This window comes from Corvus hawaiiensis, chromosome 18, assembly GCF_020740725.1.
Source record: "Corvus hawaiiensis isolate bCorHaw1 chromosome 18, bCorHaw1.pri.cur, whole genome shotgun sequence".
Classification (NCBI taxonomy): domain Eukaryota; kingdom Metazoa; phylum Chordata; class Aves; order Passeriformes; family Corvidae; genus Corvus; species Corvus hawaiiensis.
In genome coordinates this window covers 5,808,010-5,831,800 of record NC_063230.1, presented here as the reverse complement: position 1 = coordinate 5,831,800, position 23,791 = coordinate 5,808,010, and the positions used below count along the sequence as shown (strand labels likewise).

At 41.2% G+C, this 23,791-nt stretch overlaps 1 protein-coding gene across 2 annotated transcripts in view; it reads right to left on the bottom strand.

The window, feature by feature from the left end:
• The window catches only part of SPECC1L (sperm antigen with calponin homology and coiled-coil domains 1 like), a 63,539-nt gene extending 45,330 nt beyond the window's left edge, over window positions 1–18,209 (bottom strand). Inside the window, exons 1-2 of one of the 2 annotated variants that reach the window (XM_048322755.1) lie at window positions 18,098–18,209; window positions 4,232–4,421 (exon numbers count right to left, since the gene is read on the bottom strand). In XM_048322755.1, the coding sequence (XP_048178712.1) occupies window positions 4,232–4,384 (153 nt within the window). In that variant the 5' untranslated portion in view covers window positions 4,385–4,421; window positions 18,098–18,209. Of the gene's footprint in view, window positions 1–4,231; window positions 4,422–8,022; window positions 8,114–18,097 lie in introns of those variants that run through there. The other variant, XM_048322754.1, reaches the window with a different exon arrangement.
• Between the last annotated feature and the right edge of the window lie 5,582 nt (window positions 18,210–23,791).

Genomic DNA, 23,791 nt, shown 5'->3' with positions numbered 1-23,791 from the left:
CAAGTTTGTAACTTCCAGCTCCCACACATATTCACATTAAAAACTATATGCCAGACATTACAATTCTATACATTAAGAAAAAAGGTACACTTGCTTAATTTAAAAAATAGTTGCATGTCACACTATTCTCTACAGTCTCTTTTTGCAAGTGCCAATTCCAGAACAGCTAGGAACACTGATCACAACATTGTGGAAAGAGCAGGGATGGGATCTGTGCCATTTACAAAGAGCAGCTGCAAAACAAAAGGGAGCTTGGGAGGAGAACATATTTGCTCTGCATGCAATTGATAGAAATATAGAAAATTTACAGATAGAAACATCTATTTGTAAGGGTAAAATCCTCTAGGACAAGAATGCTTTTATTGAATCATGTCAGAAGTAGTGTAGCATTCTAAAAAGGTTTATAAAAGGCTGGAAGAGAACACATCACTCCAAGGATCTAGTCTGGTGTGCATCTAAAGCTGGCTTTTCTGCTGTGAAAATGCCATTGTTGTTTGCTGTGCAAACAAGGCTTTTCCAAGGGCTTCTTCATCCCAGAAGTCAAACCAGCTCCTTGATTTGCCGTGTCACACAGGCATGCAAACAGGCATAGGCGATGGAAATACAAATAGGAAAGCAATCATGTCAGAGGGCTACAAAACCCATAAAGCCCACCCAAGTCAGGTGGGGAGGATGGGCTGAGCACAAACTACGGGTGTACAACAGTCCTGGTCCTGTGATCTAATTAGATTTTGTACCTAATTGAAACTGATTTTGTGGGCATGGGGGTAGAGGGGGAGGGAAACAACCCTGTGGAACTATTACCTAAACCATGGTATTACAAAAAGGCACAGAACAGTGATTTTCTGCTTTGCTGCTGAATCTGCCCACCCCCCTGCAAACGGAAGAGTTCAAACAGACTATGAGCTGTCAGCATTTTTACCCTGCTGAAAGAGTGGGGAAATTAGACTAAGCTTTTAGACACTTACAGTACAAATACATGTTATCAAGCCAAATAGGTCAAGATGTGACTCAGCTTGAAGAAAAAAAAACCTAAGTAAAATACACACTTTCAGACATTAGTCATCTCCAGTCCTTGCTGAACAAAGGAATTTAAGACAGCCATTCTTCTTCTGACTTACCCATAAACTATTCCTGGTCTAGGTTGGAAGGCACTGCCTCCACTGAAGCCAATTAGTAAACAGTTTCTCAAAGCTGTAACATTATACTCTTGGCAAAGAAAACTACTTAGCAAAGCTTTGGAAAAATTACAAACCAGCAGCTCTCTTCTTAATGGCCCACAATGGCAACCATTCAGAACTTTTAAAATCAAAGTATTTTTGTAGCATATCTTTTTAATCGAAGCAAAAGCAATGGTGTATATTTATTAAACAACTTTTTCCCATTTACTGAGAACTGTTCCATCTTGCTTGGCATTAAAACTCCTACATTAGAATATGAAAAATTAGAAAATATCATAATTAGAAATGTTCATCCAGGACCTATTTTGATTTTCTGTATAAAAAGCCACTTTATAATTATACAATTCACATTCTGTTTTCCTCTCACAACTTTCTTTCAGTGCAACGAAACTTGAATAATGACCTATACAATTAATTTCATCTTAGTTTCTCAACAGGTACATCCTATTTACTGCACCTCATTCAAATCCCTTTATATATATATAATTATTCCTACCTCAGATGTTCTTTGATGATTGCTGTTGCTGCATTAGAGTTTTTCAAACATCAGACTTCACAACAATCTGTAATTAAGTTACTGCATTTTGCAAACAGAATAGAAGCCTAGACACATGAATGCTGAAAACACACTCTAATTTTTAATATTCAAATATTGGTCTCCAAGTCCTGGCTTTTCAGGGACACTGGATTTTGCAATTCGTCTGAACTACAGCTGCTGTCTAATTGCAGTTGGAAGTGTTAGCAGGATCACAAGCTCATTAGCTGAAGAAGTCAAAAAATAATGATCTTAAAAATAAGAACACATTATTTGTATTTTTTGACAGATTAAAAACTAAAAGTGGCTGGCAGTTAAACTTCTATAATAATAATGTGTGTGGGGTCCTGAACATTTACACAAGTCCTGGGCAAAGTGGGAGACAAAAACTACAGAGAAGGAACCGACCGAGCGCATTCAGAAGCAGCCAGACAAACCAACCCCGGGGCAGGCTCAGCTGTGCTGAAGAGCGGGTCTCAAAGTTTCTTCCTGTGCTCATTGTCCACACACTTTGAAAACTCCACAAAAAAGGACAAATGTATGGAACAATGCAGTTAAAGAAGCCCACCCAAAGCTGAACACTGGCCTATAGTTATATCATGAGGAGGATACTATAATTACAAAATAATTTTCAGTTTTGCAACATTATTTCTGACTGAACCAAGATTGTTATAGTACTGTATTTCTACTCTTTAATAGGGGCCTTTCATTCAATATCCAACTCAAAGGACTGAATAAATCAGTAAGCATTGCAATGAAGTTATTTAATACCAGTGTTTGTTTTTTGTCAAAGAACATTAAATGAAATTCAGAACACACACCAATTCATCAACTCTAAGAGAATACCTTACAACCTCTGTGAGGAAAACAATGTGCCAAATGTTTCATCAACAGTATCAAATATAAAATTATACTAAAAAAAATTTTAAAATGCAACTTTTATTGATACTTCTTTCAAGCCAGTAATTACGTGATTTGTCAGTAACAGTAAATAAAAAACCCCCACAAACAACTAACTTTGTTATATAAGTACAGAACACTCAAAGAAGATTCATCACTATCACTAAGTCACACAGTTGGCACAACAGCACCATAACTAGTAAAAGACATCCAACTGTATGAGTAAGCCTGGCTGTAACATAAACCTGAGATAAGCCTTAGTAATCAAGAGAAAACTTTCATTGTGCCTCAAACATAAGTCGTCATGAATTCCAATCCCACACCCAAACACAGCCAGAAGTGTTACTAATATAAGTAAAATTGTGAAAGCATACCGGGTCAAATTTGTTCAGTGTTAGATCATCCTCCTCCTTTATCTCCCTGAGAGGTATGACATAAGAAACTTGATAAGTAAACTACAAAGGACTTTAGTTGCTTTGAGAGGTTTCTAGAAATATAAAGTAAGTAGTGTCAACAAGCATCAAAAGAATATTTAAAGCTAAGAAAACTGCAAGATGCATTGGGTGACGGAAGAAAGGAGGGGCACTGGGAGAAAACCTCCCTGAAACCTGGCTTGCAAGTTCATCAGCAAAAATATTAACCATTCTTCCATAAAAGAAAAGGAAAAGAAATGGAACACACCTTTTGACTTCAGTAATCCTACTGAGCTATTACAGAGAGACCTCAACCCTTACACTTCTTTAATTTTAGGTCTTTATTTGCCAGTTACTTAAATGGCCTGCGTGGCTTCCTGTATGTCAGTGACAGTGGTTCAGGTCCCAGCTGTACACCCTGTTCCTTGCTCTGTTCATTTGCTCCAGGGCAGCAGCAGCACAGCACTGCACACTGGGCTGCAGAGAGCAAAAGGAGCTGGATCCAGCCACATCTCCATGCCAGGAAAAGGAGGCAGACCAGGCAGGATCATTCCATCCATCCAACCCAGATGTGGTTGCTCCCAGGTGAAAACTCCACACCAGCACACCTCAGTATGTCTGAGTGTTTGTTGGAAACCATATGCTCCTACATATACTGCCCTGTAAGAGAAAACCTCTACCTTTGAACTTGTTCTGGGAGCAAGAACCAACTTGTGAAAATTCAGCTCAAGCAGTACTTCAACACATAGCAAAGGCCAAAACAGCCAGAAGAATTCAGCTGCACTGACCCGACATGGATCACTGATATAAAGAAGTTCTGATGTTAGATACTTCATTAGTTCTTTTTTCAGAATTAGTAAATAACTCTTATCAAATCCTATTAGTCACTGACACCATTCAAGCATAACATCACACAAATAACATTGGTCAGAACACAACTTCCACTCTTCTCCTTTTGCAGAACAGCCAAGTCCTTCACAGCACATTGCTCTCCATCTCATCTTGCAGTATGAGAAGTACAGCATGAATGACACACAAGATCCTGTCACCCTGCCCAGTGCTCTGTAACTACCCAGATTCCCTCCAGCTACCCATGCAACCTCTAGTCTAAGCTGCATTACAGACAAGCCTTGAAATTCTACTCTTTTTAAAGCTTTATTGTAAAAAAATACAAATAATCAGAATGTTCTACTGGTTATTACCTTCAAAAGAGATGCCGATGTCCCGGTTTTGGAGAGTTTTGTTACTGCAGACACTGAGGAGCCGTTTTCTGGTTTGGCTTTTTCACTTGTTTGAGCTTTATTTACTCCAGGCACTTTGGGCACTGAGCCAACACTCCTGTTTGCTTTCTTCATTCTGGGCTGTCTGTTTATGATGCATTTACAAACAAATCTACAAGCAGAAAGAAAGAGACTTTAAATATAAAACACAGATGAAAAGCAATGTCTTTTTTTATAATGTTCTATTAAAGATCAGAAATCCAGAAGAGCAGAAAAGACCACAAATTAGAGCCAAACAAAATGCATGTGACTGACCAATGGTTTTTGCCTTTTTTTAAAGGGGATTTTTGCTAAGGACTAAGCACTTCCTAGAGCTCCACTCCAAATTATAATCTTTTTTTTAGTTCTCGTTCCACAAATGGCATTGAACAGAGGATATTTTATAAGTGACCCATGTTGCTGAGTTCACTCGTTAGCCAGCAAAAGAAAGGCTTATTAGGGAGCAACATCCTTTATTTCTGACTGTGGGAAGGAAAACATTGTGGGAGTATTCAGGCAACAGCCTAACTACCAGCAACACTGGATTTGAGAAAACATTACCACCAGCTCGGTAACTACAGTACTGAGAGAAAAACGGCAGCCGCAGGAAAAAACTTACTCCACAAAAAATCCAAAGAAGGTGAAAAATTCAGATTCCCTCAAACCACTTATTATTAAAATTCACAATAATAAACACATGGAATTTTACAAAATTTAACATAAGTCATGTGATTACAAGGATTATCTCCAAGAAGAAACCAGAAGTAGCTCACTGGGTTCCATGGCCCACAGTGAGAACACTCCTGCAGCTTGGCCCAGCCTGCTGTCTCCAACAGCAGAGAACTGCCAGCACTGCCATTCCACCCACAAGTACAGATGAAAGTTCAGAAAACAAAGCTGACTTTATCCAAACCAGGAGCAGCCACAGCAGACCCAAAAACTGCAGGTATCACAACAACTGCTAATTCCAAGGAAGCATAGGCTAACAGGAGAACAGCCACAGAACAGCCATGACTTGAAGCATGGGCTACCAGAAAGACCAGACACATCAGGATGTTCTCCTCCTGCAAGAGTGAGAGTTGGCAGCTGTTTTCTTCATCACACTTGAGTCAGATGTCATGGGATGGAAGATTAAGAGGACAACATCTCCATTCCACTTTCAGTCTTACAGACTCCAGGTGGAAGTAAGTGATCAGGTGTAGCTGAGCCCAGTATCTCACAGCTGATTAGAAACATGAAACACATCTAGTCATTTCCATCTCTTAAAAACTGAAGCATTTCAAAGGCACAACAAGCAGACTGATGACTGTGTGCTTGAGATATTTGACATAACAACACAGTGATCAGAAGTACTAAATAATTTCAGCTAACAAAATTAACACCATACCCTTACAAACACTCCTTCCTTCTGAACACCACCTCAGCTGCACACAAGCGTATTTCAATTCTGACTTTGATAAAAGTCAGTAAAACTCCAGGAGTTTTGCCTCCTCAGATCCCTAAGTACTGTTAACAGAAGCAACATGAAGCTTCATCGTAAGACACTGAAAATATTTGTTTATAGCTTCCAGATTCCCTTTAGCTCTGAAAGCTGCCATGAACGGACACAGAAAACTTAGTTTGCTGTTACATTTTCATCATCATGATGTCAAAAATGCACCAATCCTGCCATGCACCTACTAGTAATCAGAACGCCTTCACAGAAGACTAAATAACTAAGAGATAATTTGAAGTGAGAGTCTCCTAAGAAAACCAAAACCCAAACTAGAAATGCCCCAAGAAGGTAATATGTTTGCTATACACACATAATATAAAGTGGTACAACTGCCTACTAAATTCCAGAAGCAGATGGTAACACTGGTTACCATATAAGTTGCCACACTTCTATTTCTTGCCTTTTTCATGTTTATGAGTCAAACACTTACTTGTGCTTTTGATCTTATTCAACTGAAAACTGAAACTGAAAAGACTAAAGAGGATAGAGTTCTTTAGTAAAACTGGCATCTTTACTATTGAATGCTATTTTGACGTTCTACAGATAAAAATTAATTGCCCACAGCACGCTTGAGGAATAACCAAATGAATTTCCAGAGCACAGTTTATAGTGAAGCTCACTGCACTTAAAAAATTATCCCAAAGAAGAACTATACACTTGCGATAAATCCAGTCAATCAAAACCATCACTTTTTGACAGCTCACAGAGTGAGAAGGCCAGTGCTCCAAGGAGCGTTAGGGCACTGGCAGTGATATGACTATAACACATTTGGGCAAAGCCTGACAACCTTGCCTGGCAATGTAAATAAAGCGGTGGCTCTGGCTGGCACGGAAACACCCAGCACTGGCCACTTGCAATGCACATTTTTCAGGTCTACAGAGCACATTCATCAGACCTGACACACCTTGCCAAGACAGACACAGCACACATGAGCTTTGCATGCACAGTAAATACAGTTGGATCTGTTTATTACAGCAAGTAAGACAATAACATAACCCACTGGATGGATGGCATCAGAAAGAAATGCAGGCTAATGTTAACTTTCACAGAACAAACCATTTATACTGTTATCAGTATATCTCAGGGGGTCAGCAGTGACAAGACCCTGTGAACTCAAATGTTTCTCATCCATGAGAAGTGTTCCTGAAAACACGCCACAGTATTTGCTTCAAGAACAGCAACTACAAAGCACAGTGATGGAAGCAAGCGAAGCTCAGCAAGGTAAGCTAAGTATAATCCTCATGTTTCATCACAGCATTATTTTAAAATAACCATAAATTTGACACGCAAGACCACTATTTTTGATTCACTGAAACTCAAAGGTAGACCCACCTTTCCAGAAACTTTAAAGATACATAGAGGACAAGAAGGTTTAGGTACCACTGTGCCTGTTTTAATTCCAGAGAAACTAAGCTCTAAGTAGTTACTTTCCTAATGAAAGAAGTTTATGTCATTTTAGTTTAAAAACTGAGAAAAATATACAAACGGGTCACACAAAGTAAGAACAAGACATCAATTAGCATTACAGGTTTTAAAAGCAGCTGCTCACTAAGACTCCTAAAGTGAATTTGTGTCCTCATTGTGCCAATTGCTCCCCTCCTGCCTTCTCCAGGAAGGAAAAAGAAGACGGGGTTTCAGCACTGAAAACAGAAGACATCAATATTGTTGGACTGGGAGTAGGAAAAGCCCTACTTCATCCAGTTTCTCAAAAGGCAGGTATTGCAGATAAAGACTACCTTTATGCTTCTAAAGAACACCACTACATTCCTTAGGAAGAAACTGTATTAGGACAACAATAATCTTGTCTCTGCCCAACAATTAATTTTAAAATAAGAAATGAAACACTCTCTAACCAAAGAAAGCTTTCTGAAGAGTAACATACAGCACTAACAATTCAAATGAGAACTAAAATATTATTTCACTATTGTTTTAAAAAGAAAATACTGCATATAAAACTGTAGTTTATATTTTGCCCAAGGGAGAAAGAAGGAATTACTGAAGAGTTCCTTTCCCTTTACATACACTTCTTCCCTCCTCAAAAAAAAAAAAGGAAGGAGAAAAAAAAAGCCACTACTAAAGAAAATACTCATCAACAGGCACAAGACATTACTGGAAAATATTTGATTAATGATAGCACAAACAGTATCAATTAATCAAAATGGAAAAAAGCCAAAACAATGCCAAAATATCAGATAGAAAGACTGCATTCCTAAACTAAAATGTAACTATTCACTCTAACCTGTATGCTTTCCCAGCTGTCTCTCTTTCCACAGCACACATAGTACAGGAAACAGGAGAACCTTGCTCAGGAGTGTGCTCTCCCTGCTCCGTGGAGGCATGTGAAACCAGTCCTGCACTTTATACCAGCTGCAAACACAACTGCATAAATAATAATTTAAAACTGTTTTACCCAATAGCATGGCTCTGCTCCTGACTGTAAACTGATATGATACATCCACCCAGCCAACACACAATGCTTTCAGCATTACTCTTCAGAACCCTGAGCACTCAAGCAGGGCAGGGAGGGTATGATTTCTTACTGTGATTATTTTAATCTCATCCATTATTTAATATTGTTGTCAAAAAAGTAAAGCTCAGTTACAAGAGTACAAAATATAGCTTCCTGTGCCTGGAAGACAATAGAGGGTCAAGCAACAAAAGTATTTTTTTCCCTTGGTTGAAAATACGAGGCATCAAGAGACATTAAGCAGTGTTACCTGCTAAAAATTGCAAATTATTAAGAAAATTATAAATAATCTTAGAATTTTCTTTTAAGAAACCACAAGAAGTAGAAGCAAGTGATCCTTCAAATCTGAGGATACTGAGCACTTTTGAAAAATCAATAACCCAAGTTACAGGGGAAATTGCTCATGTCTAAGAGCAATACAGCCAGTACACTTTCACTCTCTATCTGTGCAAATTCTTTGTGTTTGATATATTTAGGCTGACAACTTTGCCCAAATAATTAGGGAATGACGTTTTCAGGTCACTTATAAAGTCCCAAAAGGCAGAAAAGCGAAGAGATTATAAAATACAGCCTCATCAACCCCCTGTAAAACACAGATACAGAACTTTCCCAAGTCTCTGCAGAAAAGACAGCACAGACACCAAAAAGCCTCATATCTGGAGTATGAAATAAGCTATATAGAAAGAGACACATCTCTCTACATTTATAACTTTCAGCCTGCAAGCTGCACAAGCACTCTGCAACAATGTCTCTTGCTCAATAATTCCAAAAACATGATATATAAACCACTGGATTCCAGAAGCCCAGAGCAAATAATGCATTTCTTTTATTGCTTAAGATCAAGACATCAGTTTTAGTGACTTGAAAGTTTGTTGGCGCTAGCAGGTAATTTAAGACACCAAGGGTAACAGGAGAGTCCATGGAATCACAAAGACTCTTATGAGACTAACTGGACAATAGAAACAGCAAATAAAATTAAATATCGGTAAACACAAACACATCTATCTCTTGGGGAAAAGCAACCTCAGCTTCAACTATAAATGTGCTCTCAGTGTATCAATATTGCTCAGCAAGACTACAGTGTTCTGATTCATAGCTTCGTTAAACTATCAGTACAGTGTTTGGAATAAGGAAGAGAAAAAAGCAAAGCAATTCCAGGAATTATTAAAGAAAGGAATAGACAATGAACCATAAAACACAAATATCACACTCAACAAATCAATATTTTGCCCATCTACCCACACTTTAATTGCTATGTGCAGCTCTTCTCTCAACTTCAAAAAAAAGTTTTCTTACAGATCTAAAAATGGTCAAGCAAGGGGCAAAAATAAGATCAAAGGTATATAATAGCTCCCATGAGATATCTCACAGGGAGCCTATCAAATCTGGAATGGCATCGAGAAGGCAGACTGGGAATGGCTGTTAATCATCTCTTTCAATATTAAAACTAAGGACCAGCAAACAAATTTAGAGCCAGGTTCTAAATTTAAAAAAGTGAGCTGCATTTTTAATGTATATTGTGTGATGGGATAGGGAGACTGGCCATGCACAAGGTACAGAAATTTCCTAATGGCTCTTAAATAGCTGAGTGCAAAGGGCTCAGAAACCCCTCTGAGCCAAAACTAATTGTAGGGTGGGAAAGCAGTCAGGGTGGGAGGGAAGACTTTGGGGTTGGGTTTTTTCCTAAGGCATCTGCTCACAGCTGCAGGCGGGATGGAACTCCAGGTGGGCTGGATCCCTATGCCAGTGTGGGCAGTGTCTGCTCTGTTCTTCTGCTGCAAGGAAAATACACAACTGTGCATTGCAGTGCAATACAGATGGAGCACAGAGGGCTGCGCTCCCGGAACAACAGCTGCAGGGAGTCATTTAGACAGGAAAGACCTTTCTGTTACTTTCTCTCTTAAAAATTCTGAAGAGCCTTTACAGTTTTCCATTACAAGTTGTGGAATTAAAAAATAGGAATTCTGCATTCAAGTTATGCTATCCATCCACTGTTTTCAAGCCACATTTGCTGTTGCTACTTCTCTCAAACAGAAGAGAGGAAAGACCAGAGCTTTGAGCCAGAATTGCCTATTACACACCTCAATTTCTCTACTCCTTCTTTGGAGAAAACTTCAGAGCTGTAGCTGCTGCGAGTGATGTGTAACCGTTGCAATACTTAACATTCCAGACAAGTGACAGGAACATTTACAGAACTCCTGAACTCACAAACTGTGCTCTAAAAGCCTTTTCATAACAAAATTAAATTATGTAGCCTTGTTTTCAAGCTCCTATTTCAAACAACTGCTATTTCAAACCATTGCCAAGGAAAGAAAAAACAACTGTTCATCAACTAGCACGGGGAAACTGCTCCACAGGGAAGGGGAGCACTGACATAACTCGGTCTCAGCATGAGCTTCTACACTGACTGCAGCTTCAGAAGACTTTTTTTAAATTATAGCTTTGAAAAACAGAATAACAGACTAGGTAAATCCATACCTTACTGGTATCCATCACTGAGCCAATTAAAAAATATTCTATGTAGGCTCAGTACCCTTAGCATTCCCATTAACTACAGCTGCTCACACTACAGATCAAAACACCATCCACATCACTATTAAGTAGGGTTTGTTTCATTGGTGTTGAAAATATAGGTAATTTAGTTACACTTCTATGTCAGATTTTACATGCTTGAACAAACATCAGAAATATCAACCTTCCCTGTAAAACCCTTAGGTTAATATTCCAATAAAACAGAGCCAACTCCTACAGTAACACTTTGGCTTTCCAGGAAAATAAAAAAATTAACACACTCATTTTTCCAGCCAAAGGACTGGCCAGCTTTAAGTACAAACCACACCAAACTAAAAGTGATACTTGATCAGTTAACTCCATTAACTGGAAGTGCTCTTACCTGTTATTCCAAGCATGCTCTAAAGCAAGTGTTATTCCAAAAATCAATAACCTTTCAGTTACAAAGGTGTATTTAGTGTCCTATAATCTTAAGTATATACTGTATTCCTCACACAACAAACAAAGTCCACTGGTGGAATGCTTACACTGTTAATTGCTGTGATTCCTACAGCCATAAGTCCTACTGACACACACGTGGAGGTTCTCCTGGCACTGCCAGGCAGCATTTTCAAAACCAGCTATGTCAATTTTGAAACCAGGGGAGTTGGTAGAATAGCACAATAAAAAGTGTACAACCAACACAACAGCTTTCTTCCCTTTCAAACTGACTCGCTCAGTGTACAACATTTCATTGCAATGTTCTCTCTCGAGCACAGCTGTTCCCAAAAGTGCTGCCTAGAGCAGGTGACCAGTGGTAACCTCCTCCCTTCGGTCCACTGTAAATGTTGTCAGCTGAACTCTGATCAACAACTGCAGCAAAGGCTTCTGCTGCATCAAGTTCCTAGGGAGGAGTAAGGCAGGCAGCAGCCAGGTTCCATCACAGGTAGGGGGACAGAGAAAGGACATGCAATGGACCATTTCAGGAGGCAGACCAGTGGCTCCCAGCACATGTGAGTTACAGGTAAAACCCGTAAGAGAAGTGATTAACTTTGACTAAGTCTCATGTTCATCCAAAACACTCCACCAGATCTTCAGTTCATGCAAAATCCAAACACTCCAAATCCTGATACTAGGATAGTTATGATGATAGATCTGCTCTTACCAGCAGTTGATTAATTATCAGCTTGAGGACTTTCTGTTGCCGGGACTTCTGGAACTGGGAGGTGACTGGGTGCTCAGTATGTCCACTTCACCACCAGCCTGGTCTGACAACATTCTTGAAGGCATTGCAACAAAAAAGTCCCAGAGAACAGAAGAAGCATAAAGAGATGCATCCCCTGAGGACCTTCCCAGGCCTCAGGTGCTTACAGCTCTGGAATTCCCAACCCCAGAAGGACCATCCTGGTCTCAGATGCACCAAGAGAATGGCCTGAATGGGAATGGCTCATGCACAAGTCAATCCTGCTAAGGCTGAGGGTGGGAAGTGCCTGCTGGGATTGCTTAAGTTAAGTCATGAAAATAATTTAATTATACCCTGCCACCTAAAGAGGCAGTTCCCCCCCTTCCTCAGTCTTCTCCCTTCTCTCCATTCTAGAGATCACAGCTCATTTTTGATGAGTTGGTCTTTCAGACAGATCAGGACTGATCTGACTCACCTCATAATTGCTAGATACTATGAAAAGGAAGCAGTGGTACTGGGAACAAGAAGGAAGTCTCATTCTTTCAGAGACAGTGTAGCCCCAAAGTTGTTTTAATTTAGTTTCAGGCTATGGGACATTCAGCAGCAGTCCTGCTTTAAATGGACCTCTTACTGCCACCCACCAAACCACCAACACTTTCCAAGCCACACTATTCCAGGGCACAAATGACCTGTGCTATTTTTAAGCAATCAACACAAGACAAAACAGGACACTAAGAGGTCTGAAGCCTGGCTATCTATGGGTTTGAATTTGTGCAGCGGCCGACATCTTCCCTCACCTCCAAGATCTGTCAACAGCACACTCATTACATAGTTTAAAGTCCTTCAGGCTTGGCAGACAGAGAAGAGACAGAGCCACATGCAAATCCTTCCTAAACAGTCTGGTATCACTAAGGGAGGAGCAGTTACCTGACCCGGTGTGGAAGCTCAAGGACATAAATTTGAGTCATATGGAAGAAAAGTCCTTGCAACAGGATGGAGAGGCTCCCATCTACTGACAACTTTTTATTTCCCAAGGGGAAAAGGGTAAGACTATTTCTCTTCCAAATTTTATTCCAAGCTTTCCTGAAAAGGGTGAATCACCAGCCAGTTTATGGAGTTCCTGTTCCCTGGGACAGTTTAGTTGTTGGAGCAATGCAGGATTCTACATGGGACAAAGCCTAGGAAAGCACTAAAATCCCAATACAACATCCCTAACTGATGTAACTGCTGATATCCCCATGGAATGCCAAGTGCACTTTCCACTGTAAAAATATAAAGTATTTCTTTGAAAAGCTCCTGTATCTCCAGGTTTCCTGGCAAGCCTTTGATGTGTGACTGAAGGCCTCAGAATAGCTTTTCCTCCAGAAAAATGTAGTCTATTAAAAAAGGCTATACTGAAGTCTTTTTCTTTTCCTTCAAATATCCTTTATATTACAACACTAATGTCCATAACTGATAGACTTAATTTTCTTCTGTAGATAAACACTATTTATTTATTACGGATGTATATATTAGAAAGATTTTCAGGAAACTTTCAATAAGTTTTGTAACAAGTATTTGTATGATTTCATGTTTTTAATATAGTAAATGTAGTTCTGAATATGAAATGAAGTAGATTGAAATTTCATGTGCACACTTGGATCTATACCCTTTAAAATGTCTTTACGATTTTTCCTGAGTTTTCACAAACAGAATTTACACTGTTTACAGTAATATCTATCCCTGCAAACTATCAAAACCTTCAGAGAACAGCATGATGGCACCTTTAAACTTTTTCAAAGTCACAGGCATGCCCATGCTACAGGGTGAGGAAACCCTTTCTTGTAGTTTTGTATAAAACAGAAAGAACAGCAACAGTTACGGGGGAAAAGCTTGTGTTACAAAGTTTTTGTTTTAACATGTTAATTCTCAATGAAATGTTCTCAGTATAGTCAAATCCAATGATACTGCCACATTCAAGGATGTATGTCATATTTACAAATCCTAAATCAAGAATAATTTGATGACAACAACTACCAGCAACTGTATGTATTTATGAATTTCATCATTTTCAAAAGAGACACTAATTGTCCATCTCATATAAGCAAGTGCACATATAAAGTAGCTTTGCATGGTTCTGTCAATGACAGGAAAGAAGGTTCTTTTTTTTTTTTGTCACAGAAAGAAATAAAAACAAAACTAAAACTTCAAGTATACAGAGTTACTCAGATTTGTGGAAGGAATCATGTCTATAAAAGTAGCTTTAATTTTTCTTTTTTCCTTCAGAAAAGCCTGTATTCCTTTAGGGACTTGAAGGAAGTATTTGCCATTAACTATTTAAACTGCTGGTTACTTCTTAGGGAAGAGCAAATTGAAACAGGCAAGACCATTGTCTGAAAAAACACTGCACAACAGATGCTACTTTAAATGCACACCCTCGGTGTAATTTATTTTGCTAAATAAACTTTTAGTTCCATATAACCTGGCAGCTCAGTAAAAAGCAAAAAAAATTTTAAATCCTTTGCCTAAACAGTGAAAGTCAAGCTCTAGTAGATCATTTTTATAAACTTGCCCGTGTCACTTAAGATCTGTCCATACAAAGACAGCCAACATTCTAGCAATGAACAGTGAAATATGTTGAAGGAGCCTCTCCAGCACCAACCCTCACACAGCAAGGAAATTCTGCAGCTGAAGCTTCAAGAAGGCTCCATCTGCCAAAACCACTGTGTGCTTTTAATTAAGAACATACATAGAAATGTATTAAGAAGAACACAAAGTTTCAAGGAGTGGTAAGAACGCCAGCCTCTTGGTCATGCTTTCCACCCACCTCCCCAAACACAGACCCCACAGAAAGCCCTCACTCACTGCATGTACCTGTGAAGAACGTGTATCCTACATTGGCTAAATGACCAAAGTCAAGCAAATGTTTTTAGCATCAAAAAAATACAAATACTTTCAGACTGATGTAATCAAATACATCACTCGAGTACTTCAACTCTACCTTAACTCTTTTTTACTATTATTTAAATACTACATGTTAGGTGCTCAGTTTCTTTTCATGAATAAAACTGCATATGTAACAATTAGTTACAGCCAATCATTAGCTTGGCTCTTGGCTCCATTCTGGCAAACAGTGATGGAAAATAAAATTGATGCAAAACTTATCTTTCAAAAATGCCAAACCAAGTCTTGAAGTAAGTAAAAACTTGTTATTTACTCTTCTGAAATTTTGCCTTCGTGGCTTCACAACCATTTAATATGCAACAAATGACTAATTCTACTTTTTTTCCTCTCTTTTTGGTACTGAAACCTTGCAGATTGAACCCTTTCAAAAAGTCTCCTTTCACCTAACTTTAGAATTTTTTCTGGTATTACTCTTGCTTGCAATTTGGGAAGCTACTAGTTCTGCCACTGGTTTGCAACATAGTGTCAGTTCTTTGCAAAACTGAAGTACCCCAAGACAGTTACAAAGACCAAAAGTTGTAGCACCTTCACAGTAAAGTCCTCTTTCCCAAAGAAAATCATGCATGTACGTGTGAAAACGCTACTAATGAATTATTTATGTTTAAAGATAGTATCCTGTGATTACTTCCAGGCTGCACTATTGCTAAGTGCCCCAAATGGTGGCTTCTCTGATCACTTCGGTTGGAATAAGCTCAAAAGAAACAAGTAATAGGTTCCTTGTAACTAGTCATGTAAGGATACCATTATGTACATAAATCAGCTTCCAACACTTGCTTTTTCTCCCTTTTTCAGTATAAAGACCGAAAATAAGACAAAATGGGGTGATTTTTTTAAGCCAGGAAGTACAAGCCCGACATTTCTTATGCTGTTTTTCCCAAGGAGCAATAGTGATTCAGTCCCATTAATAGCATTACACACTTCTAGGACTGGATCCTTGTTGGCAAGACAGGCTCCAACATCACAAGGCCAAAAAGAACTTCTGAATTACGTTAGTGAAAAATCTCTTAAGGAGTTTCCGTAGCCTCCACCTACAGAGAATCTACTTTCCTCTTTCATACCAACAGTAAAGCAAAAACGACACAAATTAGTTTGACTTCAAAATGTTACTTCTAAGTATATATCTATTCCTATATAAAATGTTGACTGTACCTCACATTTATTTTGTACAATTAAATCTTTGCAGCATAAAAATATCCCAACATGTGCTTAGACAGAAACTTCTAAAACTCAACAAGTTTTAGACCTGGCCTTTGCCACCTTTAAATGATGTCCAGGTATGGCTCAGGGAAATGCCAGCTGGCTCAAGCAAGCCGTGCCAATGTCCATGCTGGCAACGATGTGGAAATCATGTGCCAGACCTCAGCCTAACACCCAAGTTGTCTTTGATTTGCTACTATGGACACACTCTCCATTAAGGAAAACCTTTGCTCCAACCTGCTGCAGAAGACACTTTTGGCAGATGCCTGGAAGGCCACTGAGATCACACCACCCTCGAGCACAGAGGGAAAGGGAAAATACCCTGGAGCCTCAAGGTATAGTCCATGACACCTGGAAATCCCTGCACAGACTGTTTTCCCACTGTGATGTTCCACCATCATCAGACTTTAATAAAACAATCCCTCATACAAGCAAAGAGAGAAGACAGATCTTTACCAATGATCACACTAAAACACATGTCAACAATTAGCTAGAGCAGATGAAATAATTGGGAAAATATGGGCTGCATTCTCTAACTAGATGGCCCTTCATTTGACAGAAATAGAAAAATACGTTAAAAAGATTTGAGACGTTTTGTTCCCAATTATGTATTGTATTCATTAAAGAAAGAAAAAGACAAGTATCCTCAGCCACACAAAAACATCTGAGAAATCAAGGGGGTTTTTCTTTACTTCACCTAGTTTACCAGCCTGGAATCTGGCTTTTCCATTAGCTGAAAGTGAAGTGGCAGTGTTACAAGAAACATGAGACTACTCCCATCTCAGTTTCCCAGTTTTAATCTCGGACTATTTACAATGACCTTCTATTTTCATTTTGGTTAACAACTACCTAACAACACTCAACTAGGCTGGAGACGGAGAAGAAACTGTACTTCTGAGCTACTGTACTGCAGCACTATATTGTGATCCACAGTGTTAAAAGCAGACACTGGCTTTAATTTGCCTATCTTTCAGCAGCCAAAGTCCACACCACTAATGAAGCAGGAAGCAGCTCCAGAAGGCTTATGTTTGCTTTTGGGGTGAACAGAACTAACACAGACTATGCCCTTCAACAGAACCCGTGGCTTCTTAGAGCTTTTTTCACCCAGCAGAACCACTTACATGACACATTTTCTGCGACAAGAGAGCTGTGTTTTCCAGACCCCAGCACAGACAAACACTTCATGCAATCACAGACAGTGAGATGCTGTTGTGGAGAGAAGGGTGCAGTTTGCTGAGCATCAGCACTGCAGTGTTTTTCTCTCTGAGGACACAGCGTACAGAACCTCTCAGAATAGGCTGGTGACTGGTTTTGGCCCAGCTATAGGAACCTGCCTTCCTACATCACTGGTAATACCAGGTCATGACAGACTTGGAAGCTGAAATACTGTGAGGCACAGGATGGCAGACTGCAGGCACAAAACTGGAACTTAAGAGGCTCTTTCAGCTATAAAAAGGCAGAAAAACCGCGCTCCAGAAAAGCATGAGACCAGAATCCAGACAAAGGTGCTCCCAAACACACCAAAACCCAGCTAGAAAGATGCTGAACGCGGGCACTCCGCGTTTCTCCTCAGGGAGCTGCACACACACCCACCATCCCTCTCACAGACACCAGCCAGCAGCGTGAAGCGAATGATTCCACCGCGGGATGCAAACGCGGGCCAACCTGCGCCTCCCCGCCAGCCGGGACCGGCGGACGCTCCATTCCCTCACCGCCTGCCCCGCGCCCCGCGGCGCTCCCGCAGGGTCATCGCGAGGTGGGTGACAGGGAGGACGCGGCAGGGCGGGTGGAGGGTGCCGCGGGGGTACCCGAGGAGGGCGCGGGGCGGTGTCACCGCCGCGGGGTGATAGTGCGGCCCCTCGGGGGGCGGCGGTGATGAGGGGCCGAGCCCAGGGCTCCCCGCGGCCGTGAGGCGCTGCGGCCAGGGCGCGGGACACAGGCCCTGCCGGAGCCTGCGCGGCCGCGGGCGACCCCCCGGTGGGCAGACGGGCAGGGGTCGGGGCCGGGCTATGCCCGCCGGCGCTTGGCGCTTACCGGGGCAGCCGCCGCCTCCTTCCCGCTGCTTCGCAGCCCCGGGTCCGGGGGCGCCGCGCGGGCCGGGCCGGCGGGAGGGGGGGGGCGCGCACAGCACGGACCCCTCCGCCCGCCTCCGCCCCGCCCCTTGGCGGTACCGCGCACGCGCCCGGGGGCCGTGAGGGGGAAAGGGCGGGGCGCGGCCACGGGTGGCGCGTGCGCGGGGCGGTGCCTCCGTCAGGGCGGGGCTGCTCCGGACCTGGGTCACAGAAACACGGGGGACTGGAATCTGTTAGGTAGGAAAAGAGCTCTGAGGTGGTTGGGGCCGACCTGTGATCTTACACCACCGTGTCGTCTAGAACATGGCAGTGAACTGAGCGCCACGTCCAGTCTTTCCTTAAACACCTTCCGGCACGATGACTCCATCGCCTCCCTGGGCAGCCCGTTCCGATGTCTGATCACCCGTTCTGTGGAGAAATTACTCCTCGTGTCCAACCTGAATCTCCCCTGGCACAGCTTGAGGCCGTTTCCTCTTATCCTGTCCCTTGTTCCCTGGGAGCAGATCCCTCCTGAGCCTCCTCCACGCCGAACCCCCCCAGCTCCCTCAGCCGCTCCTCACCACGCTTGTGCTCCAGACCCTTCCCCAACTTCGTTGCCCGTCTGAGGGCGGGAGGGCGGCAACAGCCCCGGCCCAGGGCCGCAGCTGGGACTGGTGAAAAAATCAATTATTTTGTGGGATTTTTTTGGGGTGGGGGAATAAACATGCATATTTTAAGCTCTGGCACCAAGTGTGCACAGGGCAGGCAACGTAAGTGTGAGTGAGGGGGCTGTGGGTCTTCTAAACGTGTGCCTTACTGTCCAGATCTATAATTGCAGCTTTTCATTCGAGTGAGAAGTAGATGTTTAAATGTGTGTCGTGGCTTAAATGGGCTAGAGTTTTCTTCCCCGTGTTCAGCACAAACCCAAAACATATCCCATACTAGCCACCTTGAAGAAAATTAACTCTACCCCTGCCAAAACCAGCACATTGTGGTAGGAAATAGCTTTGTCTTCTTAGGTTACAAGAACTCATGTGCACACAAGCTTTCAGAGTCTGAGCTGCCTTCAAATGCTCTAAACTAAGCTCAGCTTTGTAGCCCATCACAGTGCAGAATGTTTGACTTGTCATGAATAACCAGCAACTGAAGTTAATAAACCCAAATTGCAGCGTGGGTGCGTTGGTGGGAGGTATAGCAGAGTTTGTATTTACAGGCACTGGCTGGGAAGTGCTACAAATACAGTAATGAAAAAAATGTGCTGATTTGACACATCCCTGTAAAAGTTTCCCCTCTGTTTAGGTTAAAGCTTCTCTCCCAACAGCAACTCAGCTGTTTTAGCAAAAGAAACATTTCAAGTGTAAGATTGAGTTGCATGTTCTCCCTTGAATTCCTTCTGAATTCAGAAGAACAGAATTCACAGGAATATGGAATTTGTAGGCTGCAGACTGGTAGGGCAAGTATGACTTACAGTCCCCTCATTATCTTTGGTGAAGTTAAATTTTTAATATTATAAATCTAAGTAAATGACATCTCTATGACGTCAGAATTGCCTTTAAAACTGACAGGATGTATGCTGCCAGAGATTGCAACATAGTTTGATTTACATGGTGGGAAAATGTTTCTGTTTATGTGTCTTACAAAGGCATTTCACTGAGATATCCTTCCCTGTCACTTTCTCTGTCACTCTGCCTGTTCCTACCTGGTGGGGATTCCCCTGGCAGACAGCTGCACAGACATGGTGTACTCATTTGACAGTGAAATGCTGCTTTATGCTTAAGTAATAATCCTGATGTTTATTTTCACAATATGACCAGTGTCATTCTGCTAGATTTTCTGATCCATGATACCTTCAGCAAAATGTTGTCCTGTGTTTCCACCTTTGGACTGAGTTTTAAGTTATCAGCTAAAAAATGGCATTTCAGTGGCACTACTTCTGTATTAAGGATGTGAAAAATGACTGCAGTTGTTTTGTGCAATGTATTTCTCACAGTAGCCCATAAAGGGCTCAGCTTTCTGTTTTGCAGCAGGAAGTAGTCACTCAGCTCAGTGAATTAACGAACAAGCTGCTAGCTGACGGTGCATATGCCTTGGATCTTGGTTCTGGAACTTAAAAAGACGCTGAAAAAAATGAGTAAAATTGCAGTATTATGTGCTGTAATGTGTGCGAGTGGTTCAGCTGTCTGCTAGGAAAGCTTTCTCATTGTGGTTACGCTCTGAGTTAGATTGCCCCAGAGGATTACAGAATCTCCATAACTGGAGGCTTCTAACAAAGAGCAGACAAATGTCTCTCTGGAGTCAGGCAGGGATGGCTGATCCTGCCTCACACTGACATCTGTATCCTGAGGGCCTCAGGGGAGCTGCTGCCCCAGAGCAGCCTGTCCGAGCCTCAGGGCTGCCTGGAAAATGGAAAGACACCTGCTCAGGTGGAGCAATTTGCACAGAATATCCATGGGTATTATATTCATGGTCTTTCTCATGCTGCTCCAGCCTTAGGTTTTGTTTGCTCCCTCTCATTCCAAGCGCCGCAGGTGTGTGCGGGCTGCTTTGCACAGGCCTGCACGCCACAGCTCGCCTCCAGTCCAGGGCAGCTCTGCTCACCTGGGGCCTTCAGTCAGGGAAAAGCAGAAGTGGCTGAGAAGCTCCAGGCTGGCAGTCAGCAGAGAGCTGGACATGGTAGGAGCGTGGTTGTGCACAGGGGCAGAGTGCCTGGTGCAGGACACAATCCCTTCCAGGCTCATCCAGGGGCTGCTGTTCCATGTGGTTGCACTTCAAGGGTTCACTTTCTGGGAGAGGGAGAACCATTTGGCAGAAGAATTCCACATTGAAGCTATTGGAAAACAATTTTATATTATACAGCCACACCACTGGTCGGAAGTATTAGTAATAGTCATTGAGTTTCCCCTTCTTTGCCCAGTTCAGGGGTAAGTATGATGCTCAGTGTAGTTCCAAACACTGCAGTCAGTTACATTTTACCTACTTCTGCCATTGAAATGCAGTCCTGTCATGTTTGTGATCCACACTTAATGAAATCGGCTAGAGAGCTTTCAAGCAGGTATCTTTTTATTGTAGAAAGGTTTATATATATTATATTAAATTGGACTATATTCAAACATAAATGTACTTTAATTACATTAATAGTTTAAGCAATATTTAAATAAAGCACCATGTTAACTTGATTTAAATAACTGATTCAGCTTCCACACTGATTCCTACAAAATCCCACTAATTTCATGCAGTGTTTGAAGAACTAGAGGCCAGAGCTGATTTCTTAGCAAATACTGACTACAGTTCAAGTGCTCTGCACACAAATGTAAAATTGACAAAGTCTGAGACGGGCTGGGTTTTGAAGCCGAACTCCTACAAAAGGATTCATACAGATCTGAACATGGACTGGGTTGCTTAGCTATTTCTCTACCTTCCGTGTAAACTATTTCCACACATTAAAGTTGTTCTAGTTTAGTTCTCTGTATTAACCTCTAGATTTTAGGTGATACAGCTTTTACCTTGTAAAACAAGAAACAGCTTTTATTTTGAAACAGCAGTGTTAAATTCCATACCCCCAGCAAACTCAGCTGAATGCAATTCACACATTCAGAGTAATGTTGGCTCACTTTTATTTAAATAAGACCAAAAGAACCTGACAACATAGATACAGGAGATTTTATTTAACATTGTGTACAAAGAAAGGCTACAAATGCCTTAAGACATTTTTCCCCCAAATACAGTTTTTGGATCCCTTTTTCATACCACTTTTCTCAAAAAGTTAAAAAAAAAAATAAAATCCAGAATGACAATTTTCCCCTTTCCCCTTCTTTTTGGGCCTAAACTGGGAGACATTTAGCAGTATGCTTTCAACACTTTTCAGTATTAAACTATTAGGATTAGGTTTTCTTTCCCCAAAACAGAGCACTATGAGATACTGAAGCACTAGCAACAGCAGGATAAAATGTCAAAAACTGACTCCCTAACATGGTAGTGTTTAAAATAATGCCAACAGTATTCTCTCTGATGAAACCCAAAATTATCCAAACAATAACAAGTTGTTTGTCTTCTACATCTGATAATTTAGGACTAATTACATAATTTAATTGTATTTATATTTAAATAAATAGTCTTAACTCCTTTCCTTGGAATTCTTCATGGATTATAAACACTTATAATACTAGAGATAAGAACAAACTACACAACTTACATAGGCAAGAGAAGGCTGAGGTTTTTTTTTTTTTTTGCTGGACAGACACAGAAAGGACAACATTTCAGTGTCCTGCTGTGACATCATTTTTAAATTCACTGTTTCATTGTGATGCTTTTCAGTTATCCCAACACAATAATTCCTTACCCTCTTTTTGCTACCTTGGTAATCACTTTTAGTACTCCTGAAACATTGGTCCCTGCATAGCTAAGTTTTATCCAGGATTCTGCAAGTTTTGTATGTGACTGTGAATCCCAAGACAAGATTTCTTTTAGACTGTGAGAAGCAGTAAAGAAGGCAGGGAGTAGAACAGGCTCCTGTGGAGAAGTGACCTTTTGCTATGGCAGCTTTTACATTACCTTCTACTATATATGAAATAGGGTTTAGATACAGATTAGTTTTCAGCTATTTGTATAATCCCAAATTAGCATAGTCCCTGTTTCTCCCAAAATGGGACTAAAATAGAGGAAGTTTGAGCTACTCTAGATCAATATTTGATCACTTGGTTGGGTGCAGTAAGAAGGAACTCACAACTGCCTTCTGAGCCTCTCAAACTGCCTCAGGGGAGATGGGAGCACCCAAGCAGCAGCAAGGCCTTTGCTCACTGGTGGGCTGGATCTTCACTTGAGTGGGCATCTCCAGGAAGCTGCTGGAGTCTCCTTCCAGGCAGGAAGCTGTTTTGTACACAAACCTGCCCTTTTGTACATCCACAGGGATATAGAATGACATGTGGTATAAATCATTCCACAGATTAGAGAAACAGTCTTAGATTCTCAGAACATCCTACCACTGGGGAAAAGACCACAGCAGTTACACAAGCAAAAGCTCTAGCGCAAAATACACTTTTTTCTATTCTGGTGAACCATTTTTGACAAGAGGATCTGAACATGATTGTGATTAAGACAAAGCAGTAGAGCAAACACTTCTGCTAGGCTTGGGCACTCTGTAATCATATTAATTCCCAAATATGCATGAAATGCTGTAAATAATAGAATTTTACTTAGCTCACAACACAGCCCTGTGTGAGCCTAGAACTTTAGCAGTACCTGTCCCACTCTGCACAAGAAGACTGGAAATACTTTAATTATCTCCAGGGCTCTGCTCTGTAGCTCTGCTACAAACTGAACCTCTTGGTGTGGTAGTTGCTATAATGCAGAATGATGTGAAGTGGTTCTGTTGGAAAAGGAGGGGTCTGTCTTATTGTGAGATGAAACATGGCAGGAGGAAAAAAATTGTGTAGAAACTGCTGCACGTTTTGCAGTGGTCTCCAGCGATGTCACTGTAAGATGGTAACACAAAGAGAATCAACAGTGGAGGCAAACTAGGCAATTTAATAATTTTCTAATTCTTAACAAGAGCATTTATGAATTTGCTTGACCCGAGAGGCATAAATCTAATGATACGGTCACGGAAGGAGGAGAATCAAGATGACACATACACTCAGGTTTGCTTTGGTCCTACTGCCCCAACCATTTTGTCATTACA